Here is an 18,003-nt window from a genome sequence, read left to right on the forward strand (position 1 = left end):
TTATGTCCAAGAAATAATTTATCCAGGACTTCCGAGGCAGTTTCAACAATCTCCAAAATTTGTACTGGAAGCTTACTTTTCTTCAGATTTCACATGTGAAATGAAATTAGAAGACATCCTTCAACACATGCACAAGCTCACTAGGGAATTTTCCCTCCGGCTTTATTAAGGTATAATTGACAAATAAAATTGTACATATTTATAGTGTGTAACGTGATGCTTTGCTATCTGAATACACTGTGACATGATTAAATCAAGCTAGGGAAGTTTTTTAAACGCAGAAAAACAGGCATCTTAGTATTTAGGGAGCTCTTAAGAAGTCATCTTGGCCTCTTGCCTTTCACGAGGGTCAGATGATACAAAAGGCCAAGGCCATTTGGGATGGAATAACTCGTTGTAATAGGTAATAACTTTCACAATCAGGGAAGCCTCTTGAAGCCTCTCAGGTGGCAGGAAGCTAAACCTAGTTTCTCTTCTTGCTGGTCAGAGGAACCAGTCTCCGGGCTGGCTCATAGCCTTTCAGATTGTTTGCATGTTGTCTTAGTGCTAAGGTAGTGCTTAGTGCTTTGGTCACTGAGTTCAGTGTTCCCTTCCCACACATGCCTGTCACCTTGGGAGGCTTTGATTCAGTACATCTGGAGTGGGACCTGGAATTCATTTTTATTTTTTCTGAGACATAGTCTCTCTCTGTCACCCAGGCTGGAGTGCAGTGGTGCTATCTTGGCTTACTGCACCTCTGCCTCCCGGGTTCAAGCAATTTTCCTGCGTCAGCCTCCTGAGTAGCTGGGATTACAGGTGTGCACCACCACACCTGGTTAATTTTTGTAGTTTTAGTAGAGACAGGGTTTCACCATGTTGGCCAGGCTGGTCTCAAACTCCTAACCTCAAGTGATCTGACTGCCTTGGTTTCCCAAAGTGCTGGGATTGTGGGAGTGAGCCACCATGCCCAGCCTGGAATTCATTTTTAGATCTGGACCCCAGGGCATGTACAAGAAGGCTCACTGTAGGGCCAAGGAATGGGAATTGGCTAGTGGTTCTATCACCAGTTGAATGGAGGAATCACATGGGATAGATGCCGCCTATGGGAGGCTAGGCAGCCCCGGGGAGCCACGGACTAGATGCACACATTGTAAAATGGCTAGATTTCCAGAACAGTGTGGAGTCAGAAAAGTAGATAGAAGGAAATTTGCTATGTAACACCATTTGTGTAACAATTATGCACATGAAACAACACTGTGTATAAAGAAACCCACATGTTTAAAGACATACATTGAACAGAAGATGAGAGTGGGTATTCTGGAAGAAAGAGAAAATATAAAAAGAGAGGGCCTTGTGTTGACTGAGGATGACAATGTGACAAGCACTGAGAAGCATGGCTAACTAGACTTTTTGCATCCAACCCTCAAGAAAAGAAGGAAAAAAATGATTGGGAGAGTGAAGACGAATTGCTCCTGAGTCAATCAGTGGTTCAGCCAAGCTCAGCCCTGAGGTGGGCTGGCTTTACTTAATAGAGAACGTGGAGGCCCTAGTGAGGGCAAATGTTCTCTTAGAAAGGGTCACCCTTTCTTCTTTTCTCCCACCACTCACCTTTCTGTCCAGCCCATTATTATTAATTATAATAATTATTTACCTTATCACAGCTTTATTTTCTAATTGTTAAACCACTGTCATGAAGCACTAAGCAGCAACGTCAGCATTTGGTTGAAGAGACTGGCAGGAAAAGACCACACTGCTCTGTTCTGCAACATGCATGATTGTCTTCTCTCTTGGATTTTTGACCTTGGTTTTGGCCTTGAAAACCAAGGTCAAAAATGCTGAGCACGCAGGTTCCATTTCATCTGTTTTTCGCTTCCATTCACTAAGTACTTACTATGTCCAAGATATTTGGCATATGGGTGCCTTACCTAAATCATCTCATTTAACTTGTACTGAAAACTCAGTGATATCTGTTCCCATTCTCTAGATGACTAAAGCTTAGAGAAGTTGTGTATCTTTTCACATGACAGTTGAACTTAACCTTCCAGGGGAGTATCACCCCAATTGGGACTACCATGAATCATCAAATCAAAGGATATATATATATATATATATTTTTTTTTTTTACCATATTGGAAGGGAATTTTAAGAATAGTCAGACTTTGGTTGGCATCCAAGTGGAAAGAAATGAATCAATTCTGTCCTTACTGATTGCCTGTAACATCTAACCATTCTTGTATTTGGGATTGAGAACATATTCAAAGAACTTAAATACTCCTTCGAAGCATGGGGCCACATTTAGGTAACACCCATTTCATCTATGTTCTGTTGGAAATCCATGTCACTGTGGAAACTGAATGACAGAAGAGGCAGGTCGCTTCACGTTTGCTACTGTTGTTGATAATGCTTTCATGTCTGTGGATATCAACTGCATGATTGCTTGGTTTCCACCCAAGAGTTACCTGTTCATAAATTACTTTCATATTTCATAGGCTACAGTCTGTAAATATCTAACTGATGAGCACCTGTATATCAGCCCAGTAAGAAACTATGCATATAAATGGCTCAAGTAAAAATATCCAATTTAGAAGCACTGTCAGCACAGGGAAGAATTTTCTAATGCAGTCAAGGGGTATAGCATTACTTCTACAGAAATGTAGCTTTTAAAGAAGGTCACTAGTATTGCCACCCCAGTGTCTTCACTTCTAAGTCTAAACCTTTCATGATGCATATATCACCTGCTTCCTAATTGGAAATTCAAGAAAGCAGTCTTCATCATAAAATAAATTACGTCGAGGGATATGCAGTAATCTCTCGACTTAATTTAGCACTTTGAAATAAATAATATATCCGTGACTCACAGTGTTGAATTCAATTCTGTGTCTTTCCTCAGTGGTCCTTTCCCTCCCTCCCTTCCTTCTTTTTTTTCTTTTTTTTTTAAATTGTCCTTTTCTTCATTATGCTGCTTCTGGTTACACACACATACACGTACAACACAAATGCATTCTCCCTGGCTAACTTTTACCTTTATGACTTTTATGCAACAGTCACATTCTTCTAGAAAAGAGAAATTATTGCTATTTGCCCTCCAGAATCCAACTAGGAGATCTCTGTCTGTCTATCATCTATCTATCTATCTCTGTGCCAATTAAAAAAAAATCCAATTCATGAAAAGGGCTGGCAAATCTTCAGCTTGCAGATAAGCATTCATTCAGAAGTGTTGAACTCATAAAACTGTTTCCAAACTCAAGATTCGCTTTGTTTTTTTCCTCTGACTAGTAGTATTTCTTCTGCCTAGCCAGTGTCATAGTGATGAAAAACGGAATTTTGACAACTAATATACCATACATTGGAAGCCAGCATGAAAAAACCTCTTAGAAACATTGGACTTTTTGCTTCTGAGTGTCCATAATGAAAATATTGGAGTTCCATCTAGACCAGCAGTGTCTGTGGTTCTCAAAATGCCAGTATAGGAAACTTTGCTGAAGTTACATAAAAGAAAAAGAATGCCAACACAAGGTACTGACATCCCTGATGATTTGCCAGACATTACTCCCAGAAACTTAGACCAAGACTTTCTACAGGGAAGAAGAAACTGGTATGCTTTATGTAATAAGTGCCACGACTGGGACCACCCACCTCTGAAAGGTAGAAAGGTGTTGGGAATCTCATTGTCTTCTTTTCACAGCTATTTCTTACAGTGGTCAGCACCTTCCCATAGAGTTATAGGTAGCCTGTCACTCAGAAAAGCCCCGCAGTGAAATCTCACTGGAGACTTTCTTCCCTCTGAGCTTGGGTAAATTATTACCTAGAAGTCCAGAAATTGTCCAGACATTTTCACAAAGGCTTTCTCAGACCTGCTTTTCAAGAAACTTTTCCTGAACTCAGCAACTCAGACCTATCACTTAACTGCTGGCGGAAACTATCTAAACCCAGATTATACTAAGTCCTTTAGGATAGTTGTAGTTTCTCCCCCTGCCCCCTACCCGGCCCCAGGCACTATGTCTAGTGACATACTGTGTTAGCCAAGAACAAAGCACCAGGCACTTCATTTACATTATGACACTGGAATCTCTGCTGACACCACCGAATACAAAAATGACAAGTCATTCAAGCTGCTTTGTTACTGGAGCATGCACAAGCTCCCATGACCCAGCACCCTCAATGTTTTGATTGATAGTTTAAAAAAAGCTGTTAAATTACACACACAATATGACGTCTGTCCTTAAAACAAAACTGGAGGCATTTTATAGCTAAACAATTTTATTGGCTTTTTGTGAAATAAAAAACACACAAGAAACCACCATGGTTAAAGGCCATAATCAGCATCAACCAAATGAACCAGCCACTTGGTTACAGCAGCTGATAACAACACTAGTGGATATTATTGCTTATACCCCAAGTTCATTTATACGTCCATTACATTTTGGCAAGATTACAATCAAATGGGAGCTTTGGTTGTAAAAATTCAACTATGACTACTCATTGAAAACTCAACTTCTACCATTTTATGATGGGATACATGTCAATTCTTCTGCATCTTGACATTTATCCTCTCCTGTCTCCTTTCTCCTTCCATTAATAAGATGTACAAACCTATTGAAAAAAATTAAGGTGGATGCATTTGTAACTATCCTTCCTCTGCTGCCTCCTCTTTTGTCATGACAAGGTGCTGCATTTCTGGGCCTCTCCCAAGATCTTCTATCTGGTATGTTTCCACTGCCAGTAATAAATGCCCATCTGTAATCTAGATAGATTTGCAAATGCATATGGCTGTCAACATTGGGGTTTGGACTTAACTGTCTCATTTCCATCTTCTGAAAAGCTAGAAGAAAAAATAAAAATAAAAACAAAATCAACAGCCCTTGGCATTGGTAACTTGACCTCCCAACAGAATGAGCCCCATCCCCTGCCACATAACATCCCATGGCAGGTGTGGAGCTGTGGCCTCGAAATGCTCTCTGTGTGTGTATGTGTGCTGTAACATTTTACTTTGCAGAGAAGCAATGACTGACTGCCTCACAAAAGCTCCCCTGCTCTCACACTTTCTAGTTTAACACTGAAAACTCAGAATGAGAAAGAGTCAGAACTAACTTACAATAGCACCATTTCCTAGACTCTTGGAATGAGATTCCTTTCCGTGTAGGAGAACGCAGGCGCCCAGCCTCCAGCTGTGTGCTTTCACAGGCTCCCAATGCATTTCAGCAGAAGTGGGTGGTCTGCCTTAGCCTACTTCTGCAGAAACATGACTCTTCCCTGGGAAGAGTTAAAAATATGGGTCTTAGAAAGTGAAGTTGGCCACAGGTGAGAAGCCTGAGGAAGCCTGTTTCTGGTGGTGAGATGTGACAAGCCTGTAGATGGCAGGAGGGAGTCCAGGGACCTTTTCCCTTGCCCATCTCAATTCAAGTCAGTGAAGAATCTGCATGCAGAAGCATGGCAAGTTCAAGGAATACTGAGAGACGTAAACCCTAATACAGCAATCGGAACACCAGCGCACTAATGGTATCTTACGTATTCAGGTCCACCAGTGAGTTTGCCCTGGATAATGCTGGGATTTAATAAGCCCTTCTAATGATTATAAAGATTATCCTCTTGCAACTAGACATTGGAAACAACAGAATATTTGATATCACTATATTTTACATGGCACATATAACCATATAATTACCAGCACTTAACACGGCAAATATTGTAAATACACATTCTTGGAGTTGACTTTGTAATTACACCGATGTTATTCAACAGAAAAAAGATTAAACACTCTCTAATTTGCACTTTGGGGGATTTCAGTCCCCTCCTTCCCTTCACAACAATAGGATAACCCTCTAATTACGTAATAATGCTCGGTGGTCATGTGGGCAAAGAGAATCACAGGGTGACTTCATAGTCAATTGTGGCCTGTAAAATAAAGTAATACACAGTATTTTCATTTCAACAAAATACAAGAGACCATATAAAAATATTTTCCAATTTGGAATCAGAAACATGAAAGCTGGATTTTTTTTCTTTGTATAAAAAGAAACAAAATAACAGACTAAAGTTTATTAAGCCTCCTAACAAAAAAAAATATACATATCAGTTTAAGGAATGCAGTGAGAGTCAGCTTCCCTTTTTGTCCAGGCTCATTGATGGTGAGCTTGTGCTTTGATCCTAACAAAGATAAATGCACAAAAGTGGAGGAAGGTCAGTGTCTGAAACCTGAACTATGTCGTATCTCTAATAAGACGAATTTTACAGTAGTGCTTTGAAAAGTGGTGGATCAGATTACCGATTTTTTTTCCTCTTCCTCTTCAGGCCACTGCTGGAGATGAATTCCAGAAGCACCACTTTCGTCTCGAGTGATGCTTATTTAGTGCAATATCTTCCTTCTCTCGTTCCCTTTTCACACGCTGGTAGTGATCTTCTTCCTTCAGGTACCACACGGGGGGCCAGCGGTGCCGCTCGAAGTATTCCTGGTTGTCTGGTGAAGGAAAGAATCAGACCATAAGACCTGCAGCTCATTGACGCTTTTTACGTGCTAGGCCTTGAGCTTAAAGCTTCTCGAATATTCTCTCAAAAACGTGATGTGGCAGGGACTGTGATTAGGGTCATTTGCAAAAAGTGACACTGTTTTGAGAGGAAGAATCTCTTGCCTGTAGTCATGCGGCTGGGCACAGAGAACCTGAACCCAGGACCACCTGATTTGAGAGTCTAAGCCTGCTCCTAAGCTTGCCTCCCTAAACAAGGGGAAGCCCGCCACCTCTGCGCTCTCTGCAACAGGGCACCATGGACTCCAGCCCAGCCAACTCCCCTCAGCATCAAGTTCTTCAAAGAGAATTCCCAGCCTTCTATTCTTTATGTCATCTCACATGAATATGTGACCACCAGCTAGTCTCAAGGAATTATCCGTGAGCTGCCTGCTGACTGTGTTCCTTTCCAGGGACAAAGAAGGTAAAAGCTTCCATGAGAGGTGAGGAGAGCTGGATGAATGGGGGCTTCGCACAGTCTCACCTGCAGATTTTGATTTGATTTCCTTGCGGAACTTGGAGCATACACTGTTGTAGTTGGTGCAGATGTGGTGCAAACACCAGGCGGCCAACTGGTGGGCATTGTGAAACTGCAGAAAAGTGAGCAAAAGGAGGGTAAGACTCTATTTTCTAAAAAGGGGCTACAAAGAAATTGGGGAAGCCATCGTAAGGGTGAAAATAAATGAAGGGCTTATATAACTAATTTGGTAAACCTCTTGTTTTGACCTCAATGTTTTGACTTTGGCCATGGCTCTGATGCCAGCCAGTGTAGTGCTGGGCACACCCCTCCCTTTCCCACTGTCCTAGGTGCACCAAAAATAATTGCTGTATCAAATCACGAGCTTAAAGTATGCCTCGCCCTCTCACCGTCCCCTGCCACCTGGCCCTCTAGTGCTAAGCAACCGTGGCCTCTGGAAGACACCAGCCCACAGCAGAAAGCAGCGATGTCATCTCTGTTTAAGGAAGCCTCGGCAATGGAATACTTCGTGTCGCATGTCAGGGCTCAGCTTGCTGGGGCCAAGATCCGAAAGAGGAGACTGCAGAATGTGTGACTGTCCTATACCTGTCCTTTGGTTACATAAGAAGAGCAGGCAGTATGGGCAGGGTGGAGAGATCCAGATACTTCACCCTTCCTTTCTAAGCAATGCTCAGGAACGTGGCAGCGAGGTAGCTATGATTGAAAAATATGAGATGCTCAAAAATCAACTGTCAACTCCCCCATTCCCTCTCCAGACCTGGCGGGCCTGCCGTGATCCCTCACTCTTTCCGTCTGTGCCCTTCTCTGACACCCCTTCTGTTGTCTGTCGCTCTTGATGTTTCTTTGGTCGGGTGGAACCTTAGAACCTACAGCACGCTTCCTCTGCGGCCCTGTATCTCCACTGTGAGGCCAAAAGCCAGAGATCTCAGAAACCCACTCGAGAGACTCACTGAAAATCACAACCCAAACATCAGAGACAGTTTTAGCTGGTGCTTCCAACTTCTCTTGCTGTTAGATTTCTCTCTGAAAACAAGACTAGGGCAGTGTTCCGCCGGGTGGGCTTATCCCAGCTTGAAAGAGCCAATTGTGTGCATTTCTTCCCTACTTTGAGTTTAGTGACTTCATATGTTATAATCAGCCATGATGGGAGTATTTATATAATAGAAATTGGCAAATGTAACAGATTAGGGTCCCACTTGCCCCCAAGCTGACTGTTAAACACTTACCAGCACATCACTGGGTTAGGGTCTAATGGACGAGCTAAGACATGAGAGAATCCATCCTAAGCTCGTCCTGCCAAGGCTTGTCAGGGCTTAGCAATAATCATATTATTTCCTTGTAGTGGGTATGTGTGGGGGTAAGGTGGGAACACAGTGCAACAAACAGACACAGACACAACTGCAAATCATTCCCTCAAGTGAGTGGTCCCGATATGAAATTCCGGATCATTACATTTTTCTCTAGGAGGAATACTTGCTGGAGCTAGTACAAGTTATAAACCATCCCCCAGAACTGTTTCAAAAGACCCTAAATTCCAAGTGTGGACAACCAGTTCTGATGGGGACTTGCTGATTCGACTGCATTAGATGTCTACTCTCAGTTTCACTGTAATCCCTAATTGGATTTTAATAATTTGTATTTGTGTCTGTTTCCTTTACTTGCCTATGATTGCCCTGGGGCAGAGGATCTACCATTTATATGTACACATCCTTTGCCTAGGGCAGTGCCTGGTATTTGGGGAGAAAAACAACAAATATTTGCTGAATGCTAAGTCAAAATGAATCGGTCGCTGTAAAGTTCAATTCCGCCTCTTCCCCCTTTTGCACCTGAGTCATCTCCTTTGGCCACAGTAGGAAGGGCCTGAGCAGCACCTGCTAGATGCCACCTCCTCCCCCTAAAACCACCTCCTTTCCCTTGATTGAGAAATATTGATTTAAACGGACTGACCTAAGACTTAGTAAGCCATTGTCTTAACGGAAAGAGGGAGCACAGGAAGCCAAACCCAACAGGCTGAAGAAAAGACGGAGGCATTTATTCTTAGTTCCCTCAGAGTGTAAATTCATTGTTAATCAGCCTATGCCAGGGACTAGAAAATTCTGCAGATGTGCCTGGCATTCTAAGAGGGCTTACACTCTTCAGTGCTCGCTCTTGAACATTCTCTCCCACTTGATTCTCAAAATAATCTGTAAGGTTGGTAGGATGCAAACTGTCATCCCATTTCCTGTGGATGAGGAAAGTGAGGCAGAGTTTAGCTTGTGCTTTGAGGAAGTTACTCCATGGTGAAGCTGAAGCTGAATCTTGGACCTTCTCTGGAAGAAGAGGGCAAGTCTGTATTGGGATTATGTAATTACAATCTGAATATTAGCAACTACTGGCTTTAGAAAACACCAGGACAGCTGTAGTGAGATGTTCATTAACAGAGGGTCATTACAGGGCTTCACGGAACTCTAGAAACTGTCTGTGCTTGGCCAAATACATGGCCAAGAATTCAAAGAAGGAGGAGAGACAAAACCTCCCCCAAGTGGTTCTCCCACATGCGAAGCTGGTGCCTTAGGCGACAATGGGACTGGTGCGGGGACCGTGTTGTTTATTCAAATGAAGCCCAGCAGGCTGAATGGTACATGAAAGGTAAAACTCTCAGATCTTCTTAGTGTTCACAGGGGGCCTCTGTGACTCAGTGGTGACATCTTTATTTAGACAGATGCAACAATGGAATGTTTCATCAGCATTAAATGAACTGATTGAACACACTTAAAAGGTGAAGAGCAAACTGATACAAACCTGAGCCAATTCCAAGTAAGAGAGCACTTCTCCGTCAATGCCCACGCCACTCATTGCAGCCTTGGTCAACTCCTGAACGGCATGCTGTTCTGGGGAAGAAAAAGGGGGCCGGAGAATGTTAAACCACACCCTGCAAGCCAGGTAGCTTGCCTGGAGGGTTGGTCTGGGAGCACTTAAGAAGGGAGGAAATGTGGGACACAGCTCTGGGCAGCCATCTGAATTAAATCCAGAAGCTGCTCTGATGTGTGGTCTTTCACTACTTGGGGTTCTGGTGCCAGTCACTTCACCCACACCTCTGGGGACTCTTATTCATGGCTCTAAAATAGTCAGAATCCTCCAGACCTGCAATGTTCTGTGCAGGATGGTAACTCCTGGCCACACGAGACTATTTAAACTTAAATTATTTAAAATGAAATGAAATTAAAAGTTCAGCTCCTCATTCACACTAGCCACAGTAAGTGCTCAACAGCCACATGTGGCCACTGTTTGGACCATCCAGATATGAAATGTTTCCATCACTGCAGAAGGTTCTACTGGATGGAGTGGCTCTAAACACTCTAGCACCTTCCTAGAGTCCTCTAGACTTTAGACACGCTCCTGTTTGACAGTTTCCCCACTCACATCACCACGATCCTTAATACCCCTGACAGTGAAGAGGTTGAATGACATAGGAATGAGTCTATTTGAGGAATTAAAAATGTGATTGCGTACGTCTGTCTCAACAGCTACAGATGGTGACGTATTGTTCAGCCTCTTGGATTCTAAAGACTGGGGAGACCCGCAGTCCGAAGTAACAAAAATGCAGTAGGGAGAGCCATTTCTGCTTGGGAGCTTGAGTCCAAGGCTTCCAAGCTGAATTTACATTGTGGCCTGAAGCTAAGACATTCTTGCCTTTGTAAAGGCTGTTGCCTGCCTCTGAGACTGACGTGTGAGGGTACAGCCTTGGCTCAGCATTTCTAGGTCCTTGACATTGATGTCATCCGTAGCATAGCATTTGTTTTTCTAATCCAGCACATTGTCTAAATCACGCTTACTTTCTGCTCCAGCTCTGCATGCTTACTGGTCAGTATGCCTATATCTGGTCAATATAGTATCGGGAATGGAATGATTTCTTTGGCACAAACCTCCTCACCTGGACTGAACTATTTGGAACTAAACTGCCCAGAGAAGTCATCTGGGCTTTGTCGTTTTAAGTAACTGCAACATTTCCTGACATTTATTTAACACGGGCTCACAAAGCATCGTCACTAGAAACTGATTTTTAAACACTATTTAAACACCATTTAGAAACTGATTTTCTAAACACTCTACACTAGACAGTACAAAGCAAATACTATAAAGGATTAAAGGAATCATCTTGGGAAGCTGTATATTAAATAATCGTAACAGTAACAACAGCATTTAATAACTAAACTAATTGTTCATAGAAGTCTAGAGTTCACACAAAAAGCTTTATTTGGGTCAGTTAAAAAAAAAAACTTTTATGGAGAAATCAATCCCATGTTTTCATTGCCAGACTTAACATTTAAGCAAAAATGGTACTAGTCTGAGATTGATCACAAACCTTATTGGGCAGATTTGGCTCCAAATTACTTTTGACAATTTCAAAAATAAAATAAAAATTTATCCTCAGGACTAATGTCATAAAACCTGTGGATAGTTAGATGGCTTGGAACCCATGTTTCATTAAGAAAGTAATTGCCCACTGAAGCCTCCCAGCGTCAGTATTTAAAAAAACTAGCGCCCTCTTTTGGATCTATTAGGTATATTGGTTAAAAACAGTTTTTAAAAATAAATCTAATATTGATGCCTCAACTCGCTTTTTCTATCCAACTGGGGAGGAAGTAGGACAAAGAGAGGACTTTGTTCTCCAGGTGGTTGTGTGTAGTGGAAGCCCAGAGGACAGAGAAAATAATCTTTTTTTTTTTTTTCTTTTTTGAGACGGAGTTTCGCTCTCCTTGCCCAGGCTGGAGTGCAATGGCGCAATCTTGGCTCACCGCAACCTCTGCCTCCTGGTTTCAAGCGATTCTCCTGCCTCAGCCTCCCGAGTAGCTGGGATTACAGGCATGTGCCACCACGCGTGGCTAATTTTGTATTTTTTGAGACGGGGTTTCTCCATGTTGGTCAGGCTGGTCTCGAACTCCCGACCTCAGGTGATCCGCCCGCCTCGGCCTCCCAAAGTGCTGGGATACAGGTGTGAGCCACCGTGCCCGGCCTATCCTTTATTTTTTCTAAAGACATTGCCAGAAAATCAAGTGCAGATAGGACCGGTTGGTCTGTTCATACACTCATCTTCATTCATTCAATTGTTCAACAAATATTTATCGAAAGCTAATATGCTCAGGCACTCAGAAGAAAGGCCAGTGAACAAGACAGGCACTGTTTATTTCTGCTTTGATGGTTAATAGGAATCAACTAAACAGTGATAAACACCCAGCTTGTGACTTAACACCTCTGGTGTAAAGTGAATGAGGCTGAAGATCTGAATTCCAGCGACAGCCATTTAAGTGCATATATCCTATACAGACCTGCTTCAGCTTCCCAACTGAACAAATCTAGAAATGATACATAAGATTTTGTGAAGTTAAGCCAAGTTTCCCTTTTTTCTCTTTCTCCCAAAATGAACTTGACAATGTCAGAACATTTTCTAAAATAGCTTTAAGAAAACCACTTACATAATGCTTACTATGTGCCAGACGCTGTTCTAAGGACTTTATATTTTAACTCATTTAATCTTCAAAACAGCTCTATGGCTGAATAATATTAGCCCCATTTTAAAGAGCGAGAAAGCTGAGACACAGAGCGAAGGTTACAGGACAAAGTCACCTCGTCTGTAAATGGTGGAGTCAGGGTTTGATCTTAGGCAATCTGGCTCTGTCATCTGTTTTCCTAAACAGTGCATCTACCGCCTTCTTAAAGACTGTGTCTGTGCAGTTATTATGGAGATAATGTTGACAAAATAGTATTATTTCAAACTCTGGGGTGCACAAATGACTCAGCATGCATAGAGCGTGTGCCTCAAGGGCAGGGGGCATGCATTACTCACCTTCATAGCTGTATCACCTAACAGGGTCCACCACAGAGTGGGTGCTTAAGGAGTATTTGTTGAATTGAATTGGGCTGTCTGATGCAATTTGATTAGTTCATATCATTCTACACAAGACAGTCCTATTTTGCGTGATAAAAAATCAACTTTTATTCTCTGTAAACATATTTTTATTTAAATGTGATTTTGGATAAATATGACAGACAGTGCATGGCCCTGAGTCATCAGCCTTACCTGCAAGTGCAACCAAGTGTGGCAGGCAAAATCTGTTTGCCAAGGCAATTAATTCCAGCGGGTCCAGATCCAAGTTAGGAGACAACTGCTTGGTATAGAGATAATCCAATACTGCTTGCATTGATATCTTGTTTATGTTCGGGAGATACACCTGAAATGTTATACAAAAAGCTAAATTCTGCTGCAGAAAGCAGGGAGTGGGCACATTTTCAGGCTATGCTGCTTGTAAATATCCTGTGTGACTTGATATTGGCGAGTGTTGGACACCTGCTTTGAGGCTGTGCATAGGAATCCTTCTGTATTTATGACTTTAAACATAATGGTTTGATTTGTAGATGACAAAAGAGTGGAGCTGCCTGACACAGCCTGATGCGGAATTTTTAAACGACTATTTGGACTTATAAATCAGACAAATGGGCTGGAAATGTATGATAACATTAGGGGCCCTCATGCCAAGCACCTTGTAATACTCTATTGTGGGGAAAGAAATCTCCTAGCAACACGACAGGTGTTGGGGGGAGCTGCAAACCACACTGTTGCTGACATGATGGAGCCTAGCTCTCCAAGACGTCAAAACAGAGGATGAGGCTGAGCAACCACCCTAGCTGCCACAGTGACCAGCTTGATTTCGACATTCTGTCAGTATATGCACAATATATTGCAATGTACTACATAACGTATACACTTCATTATTTTTTCCTACAACCACATGGATTCAGAACTACTGGAACATTATCAGTTATCAGTAGATTCAGAGAATCCAAAGGAGTCTTTGCTTAGGACTTCCAGGGGAGTATGACTGGGTACAGGTGAACTGTCCCCTGTAGGCTTCCCACAGTCTCTTTCATGAGTGCCTGTAGTTGTCCATATAAATGCATGCTAGAGCTTGCTAGAGAGCCAGGCACTGCCTGGGAGGTGGAGAGCTGGAGAGGTAGGCATGGATTAATGGAGATGTACACTGTGTAGCAGCTAGTCTTTATTTTAGGTCTCTAACTCCATGAGACAGGCCCTGGTGTCGTTCAGAACTGTACCACTTGGATTATTGGAATACCGACAATTACAAATATTAATCGTAATTGAAGGATCCTATGAACCAGGCACTGCGCTAAGCTTTCCACACACATTCTTTAATTGGACGCTTATATCTGCCCTAGAGAGTAGAGACTTACTTTTGCCATTCTACAGAAAAGGAAACGGAAGTTCAAGGAGGTTCATTTAAATCTTGTGTCCAAGGTCACAGAGCTAGGAAGTGGTGACTGGGATTTAAACCCAGGGAGTATGACGCGAAAGTTTATGTTCAGAATTGCTGTGCGGTGCTGGAAACGTTTAATGCCACAGAAGCACAGGTTTGAGTTACAACAATAAAGCATCATAATTTACTAATGGTTTGTAAGAATTCTACTTCAAAAGGATGAACAATTATGAACTTCTTTTTCTTTCTTTTTTATTTTATTCATTTTTTGAGACAGGGTCTAACTCTGTTGCCCAGGCTGGACAGCAGTGGCTTGATGATAGCCTGGGCTTGGGCTCAAGCTATCCTCCTACCTCCACCTCCCTAGTAGCTGGGACTACAGGCAGTACCACCATGCCCGGCTAATTTATTTTATTAATTCTTTTTTTGTAGAGATGGCGGGCTTGCTATGTTGCCCAGGCTGGTCTCAAACTCCTGGCCTCAAGTTATCTTCCTGCCTTGGCTTCCCAGAGTGCTGGGATTACAGGCATGAGCCACTGTGTCTGGCCAGTTATGAACTTCTTAATTCTCATACTTAATAAACCTCTATACAACATGTAAAGATATATATCTATATATTATATATGATTACATCTTTATAACATGGTTACATCTATATATTTTATATGATCGCACCTCTCCATACACATGCACGTGCACACACACACACAGGCACACACACATACTCAGGCACACACACACACAGTCAGGCACACCCACACACTCAGGCACACACACACACAGGCGCACACACACACACTCTCAGGCATATACACACAGTCAGGCACACACACTCAGACACACATACACAGTGTCAGGCACACACACACACACTCAGGCACACACAGGCACAGAGCCAGACCTCTATACCTGTGGGTTCCACATCTGTGGATTCAACCAACTGTAGATCAAAAATATTTGAAAAAAAGGCATGACTGCCTCTGTTCTGAACATGTACAGACTTTTTTCTTGTCATTATTTCCTAAACAATACAGTATAACAACTACTTACACAGCATGTGCATTGTATTAGGTATTAGAAACACTCTACAGATAATTTAAAGTATAAAGGAGGATGTGCACACATCTATGCAAATACATTGCCATTTTATATGAGGAACTTGAGCATTCATGGATTTTGGTGTCTGAGTGGGCGGGTCGGGGGATGGTCCTGGAACCAATCCCTCACAGATACTGAGGAATGACTCTGTGTGTGTGTGTGTGTGTATGTGTGTGTCTGTGTGTGTGTGTGAGACAGAGAAAGAGAGAGAGAGAAACAGTGAGAGAGAGAAAGAGTGTGTTATGTATGTATGTATAATGGCTCCATATTCTACAGGGTGCTTATGGCTTATGCATTCTGGCAGTGTGGCTCCAGAACTGTTCTAAGCTATAGAAACCTTCTTTGTTATTATCCTATGCAGCCATTAGCCACCTCAGAGAGGGAATATCCTTTCAGATAGGTAGACCTGTCCCTTAACATATCACAGGGAAGGTTTAGAAAAGTTCCTAGAAATATTAAGGAATTTATCCCCCACTTTCAGACATGGTTGGTGAAAACAACAATTATGATTCCATAAATGAGTTACATAAGTCATTACCATAAATGATTTGATAAGCATGATCATTTCAGGTTTCCAGCACAACCTCTACAACAAATAGAACTCAATGAATTGAAACTATTACTGGGATTATTTTAAAATAAAGTAGCTGTTGGGCTTGCTAGATCATCTGCAATATACAGATGTTGGAATGTTATTCTTCCCTTTAAACAGCTGTATCCACATATGAATAATTATTCAACTAAATCTAGCACCAGTTACACCATGTGTATGCTCGCATACATATATGTTTACATACACGTGCATTTATCTTACACAAATAATGGATTTATTTACAGATATTCAAACAAATTTGTTTCTGTGTGTAGGAACACGTAACATTTCATTTCTTTGATGAAATAATGTTTGGATTAGCGATATGGTTTGGCTGTGTCCCCACTCAAATCTCATCTTGAATTATGGCTCCCATAATTCCCACGTGTTGTGGGAGGGACCTGATGGGAGATAATTGAATCATGGAGGCGGTTCCCCAGACTGTTCTAGTGGTAGGGAATAAGTCTCACGAGATCTGATGGTTTTATAAGGGGTTTCCCCTTTCACTTGGTTCTCACTGTCTCTCTTGCCTGCTGCCATGTAAGATGTGCCTTTTGTCTTCCACCATGATTGTGAGGCCTCCCCAGCCACGTGGAACTGTGAGTCCATTAAACCTTTTTCTTTATAAATCACCCTGTCTCTAGTATGTCTTTATCAGTAGTGTGAAGATGGACTAATACAATTAGTATAGTTTTTTAGACAGTTGAAGGTTGAGTTGTGAAACTTTAAAATTTGAATCATTTTAATAGTGAAAGTACTCACATTTTACAAAGTGCTAAGTGCTCTAAGATGTTAGTAATTGTTAATATACAAAGTGCCAGAGCTTCCTGTTAACACCTGCTCTCTCAGAGATGGGGATGTCTGGTGCTTCTGAAAACAATGCCTCTAGTGATAGTGCAAGAGCCTGGGGCAGGCCCAGGGATATATCACTAAAGTGCTGCGTGACCTTTGATAAATCACTCACCCTCTCTCACCCTCAGTCTCGTCATCTGTTACATGGGAGGAATTTGGAATAGATGCTGTTAAAAGTTTTTTCTTCACGGAAACTCTGGGTTTTGAAGATCTTCAGATTACCTTAGCATTTTTTGGCAAGAGTGTGTTCTAAGTCATGGCTTAAAGAAGAAATAGCAAAATGAACATCCTAAATAAAAAGAAACTATTTCTGGCTGCAGCAGATGACAGATTCGAGTAAGCAACCTTGCCCAAATACCCTCAATGCCCTCGAAGTGTTCCGATGTTTGTAATCACCTATGACCTGCTATCTTCTTTTAGCTGAATATAATGTTAACATTTTTTGAAGTGATGGCTCTATTTGGCAAATAACGTTAGAGACCCTTAGAAAAAAAAATCAAATTAGAATAAACTCAGAACACTTTTGGAGCATTCATTTTTTCCCCCTCATGGCTGATTTTTAAAAAAAGCCTGTTTCTGTGATTTCAACATTTATAATTAACTGCATGACAACAGAAAGACCTTTATTTATAGCACTTTAAAAATAGTATAAGCAAAGCTTCATAAATAATGGAATAAAAAAAATTTGCATCCTACCTGCTGGATATAGTTTTTTTTTTTTTTCTTAAAAAAAAAAAAGAGTTATCCAAGAGAATATAATGCTACCCTAAACAATGTTCTATCTTGCAGTTTAGTCGGTTTAAAATTTTAATTGTGAAGATTAGCTGAGACTATTAGGCTTATAATTAGAGACAGTCTCATAGAGAATGAGAAAGTATCCCAGATCCAAAGCATTGCTTACTACAACCCAGGCATGCATTTTTAATGAACCACTTGCTGAGTACCTCTGGGGAGAGAATTATGCTTACTGCTACATTAAAAGTAATGAGAAAAAATATAAGTAAGATACAATGTTTTCCTGAATATTAAATGACAAAAAAGTTAAATTAAAATCAATGGACATAGGCATATTTCATTCTTTTCTGGATATGCACATTAATTCTATTAATTCTCCAAAAAAGGCTGAGTCTCATGGTGGGGGGCAGGAGGGTGGTGGGCATCAGATTTCCAGATTTTCTCAAGATAACAGAAAGTTAAAAGGTGGCCTACAAAGGCCAAATCCCAAGTGTGAACATGGACCTATGTTAA

At 41.6% G+C, this 18,003-nt stretch overlaps 1 protein-coding gene across 19 annotated transcripts in view; it reads right to left on the reverse strand.

The window, feature by feature from the left end:
- LOC105466175 (Rho related BTB domain containing 1) overlaps positions 1-18,003 on the reverse strand; it is a 144,969-nt gene that overhangs the window by 7,467 nt on the left and 119,499 nt on the right. For 14 of the 19 annotated variants that reach the window (XM_011715164.2, XM_024788039.2, XM_011715162.2 and 11 more), the window contains 4 exons: positions 13,022-13,172; positions 9,742-9,830; positions 6,967-7,072; positions 6,004-6,436 (listed from right to left, as the gene is read on the reverse strand). In XM_011715164.2, the coding sequence (XP_011713466.1) occupies positions 6,267-6,436; positions 6,967-7,072; positions 9,742-9,830; positions 13,022-13,172 (516 nt within the window). In that variant the 3' untranslated portion in view covers positions 6,004-6,266. The other 5 variants (XM_024788038.2, XM_024788042.2, XM_071069600.1 and 2 more) reach the window with 3 other exon arrangements.

Source organism: Macaca nemestrina, chromosome 9, assembly GCF_043159975.1.
Source record: "Macaca nemestrina isolate mMacNem1 chromosome 9, mMacNem.hap1, whole genome shotgun sequence".
NCBI classification, from domain to species: domain Eukaryota; kingdom Metazoa; phylum Chordata; class Mammalia; order Primates; family Cercopithecidae; genus Macaca; species Macaca nemestrina.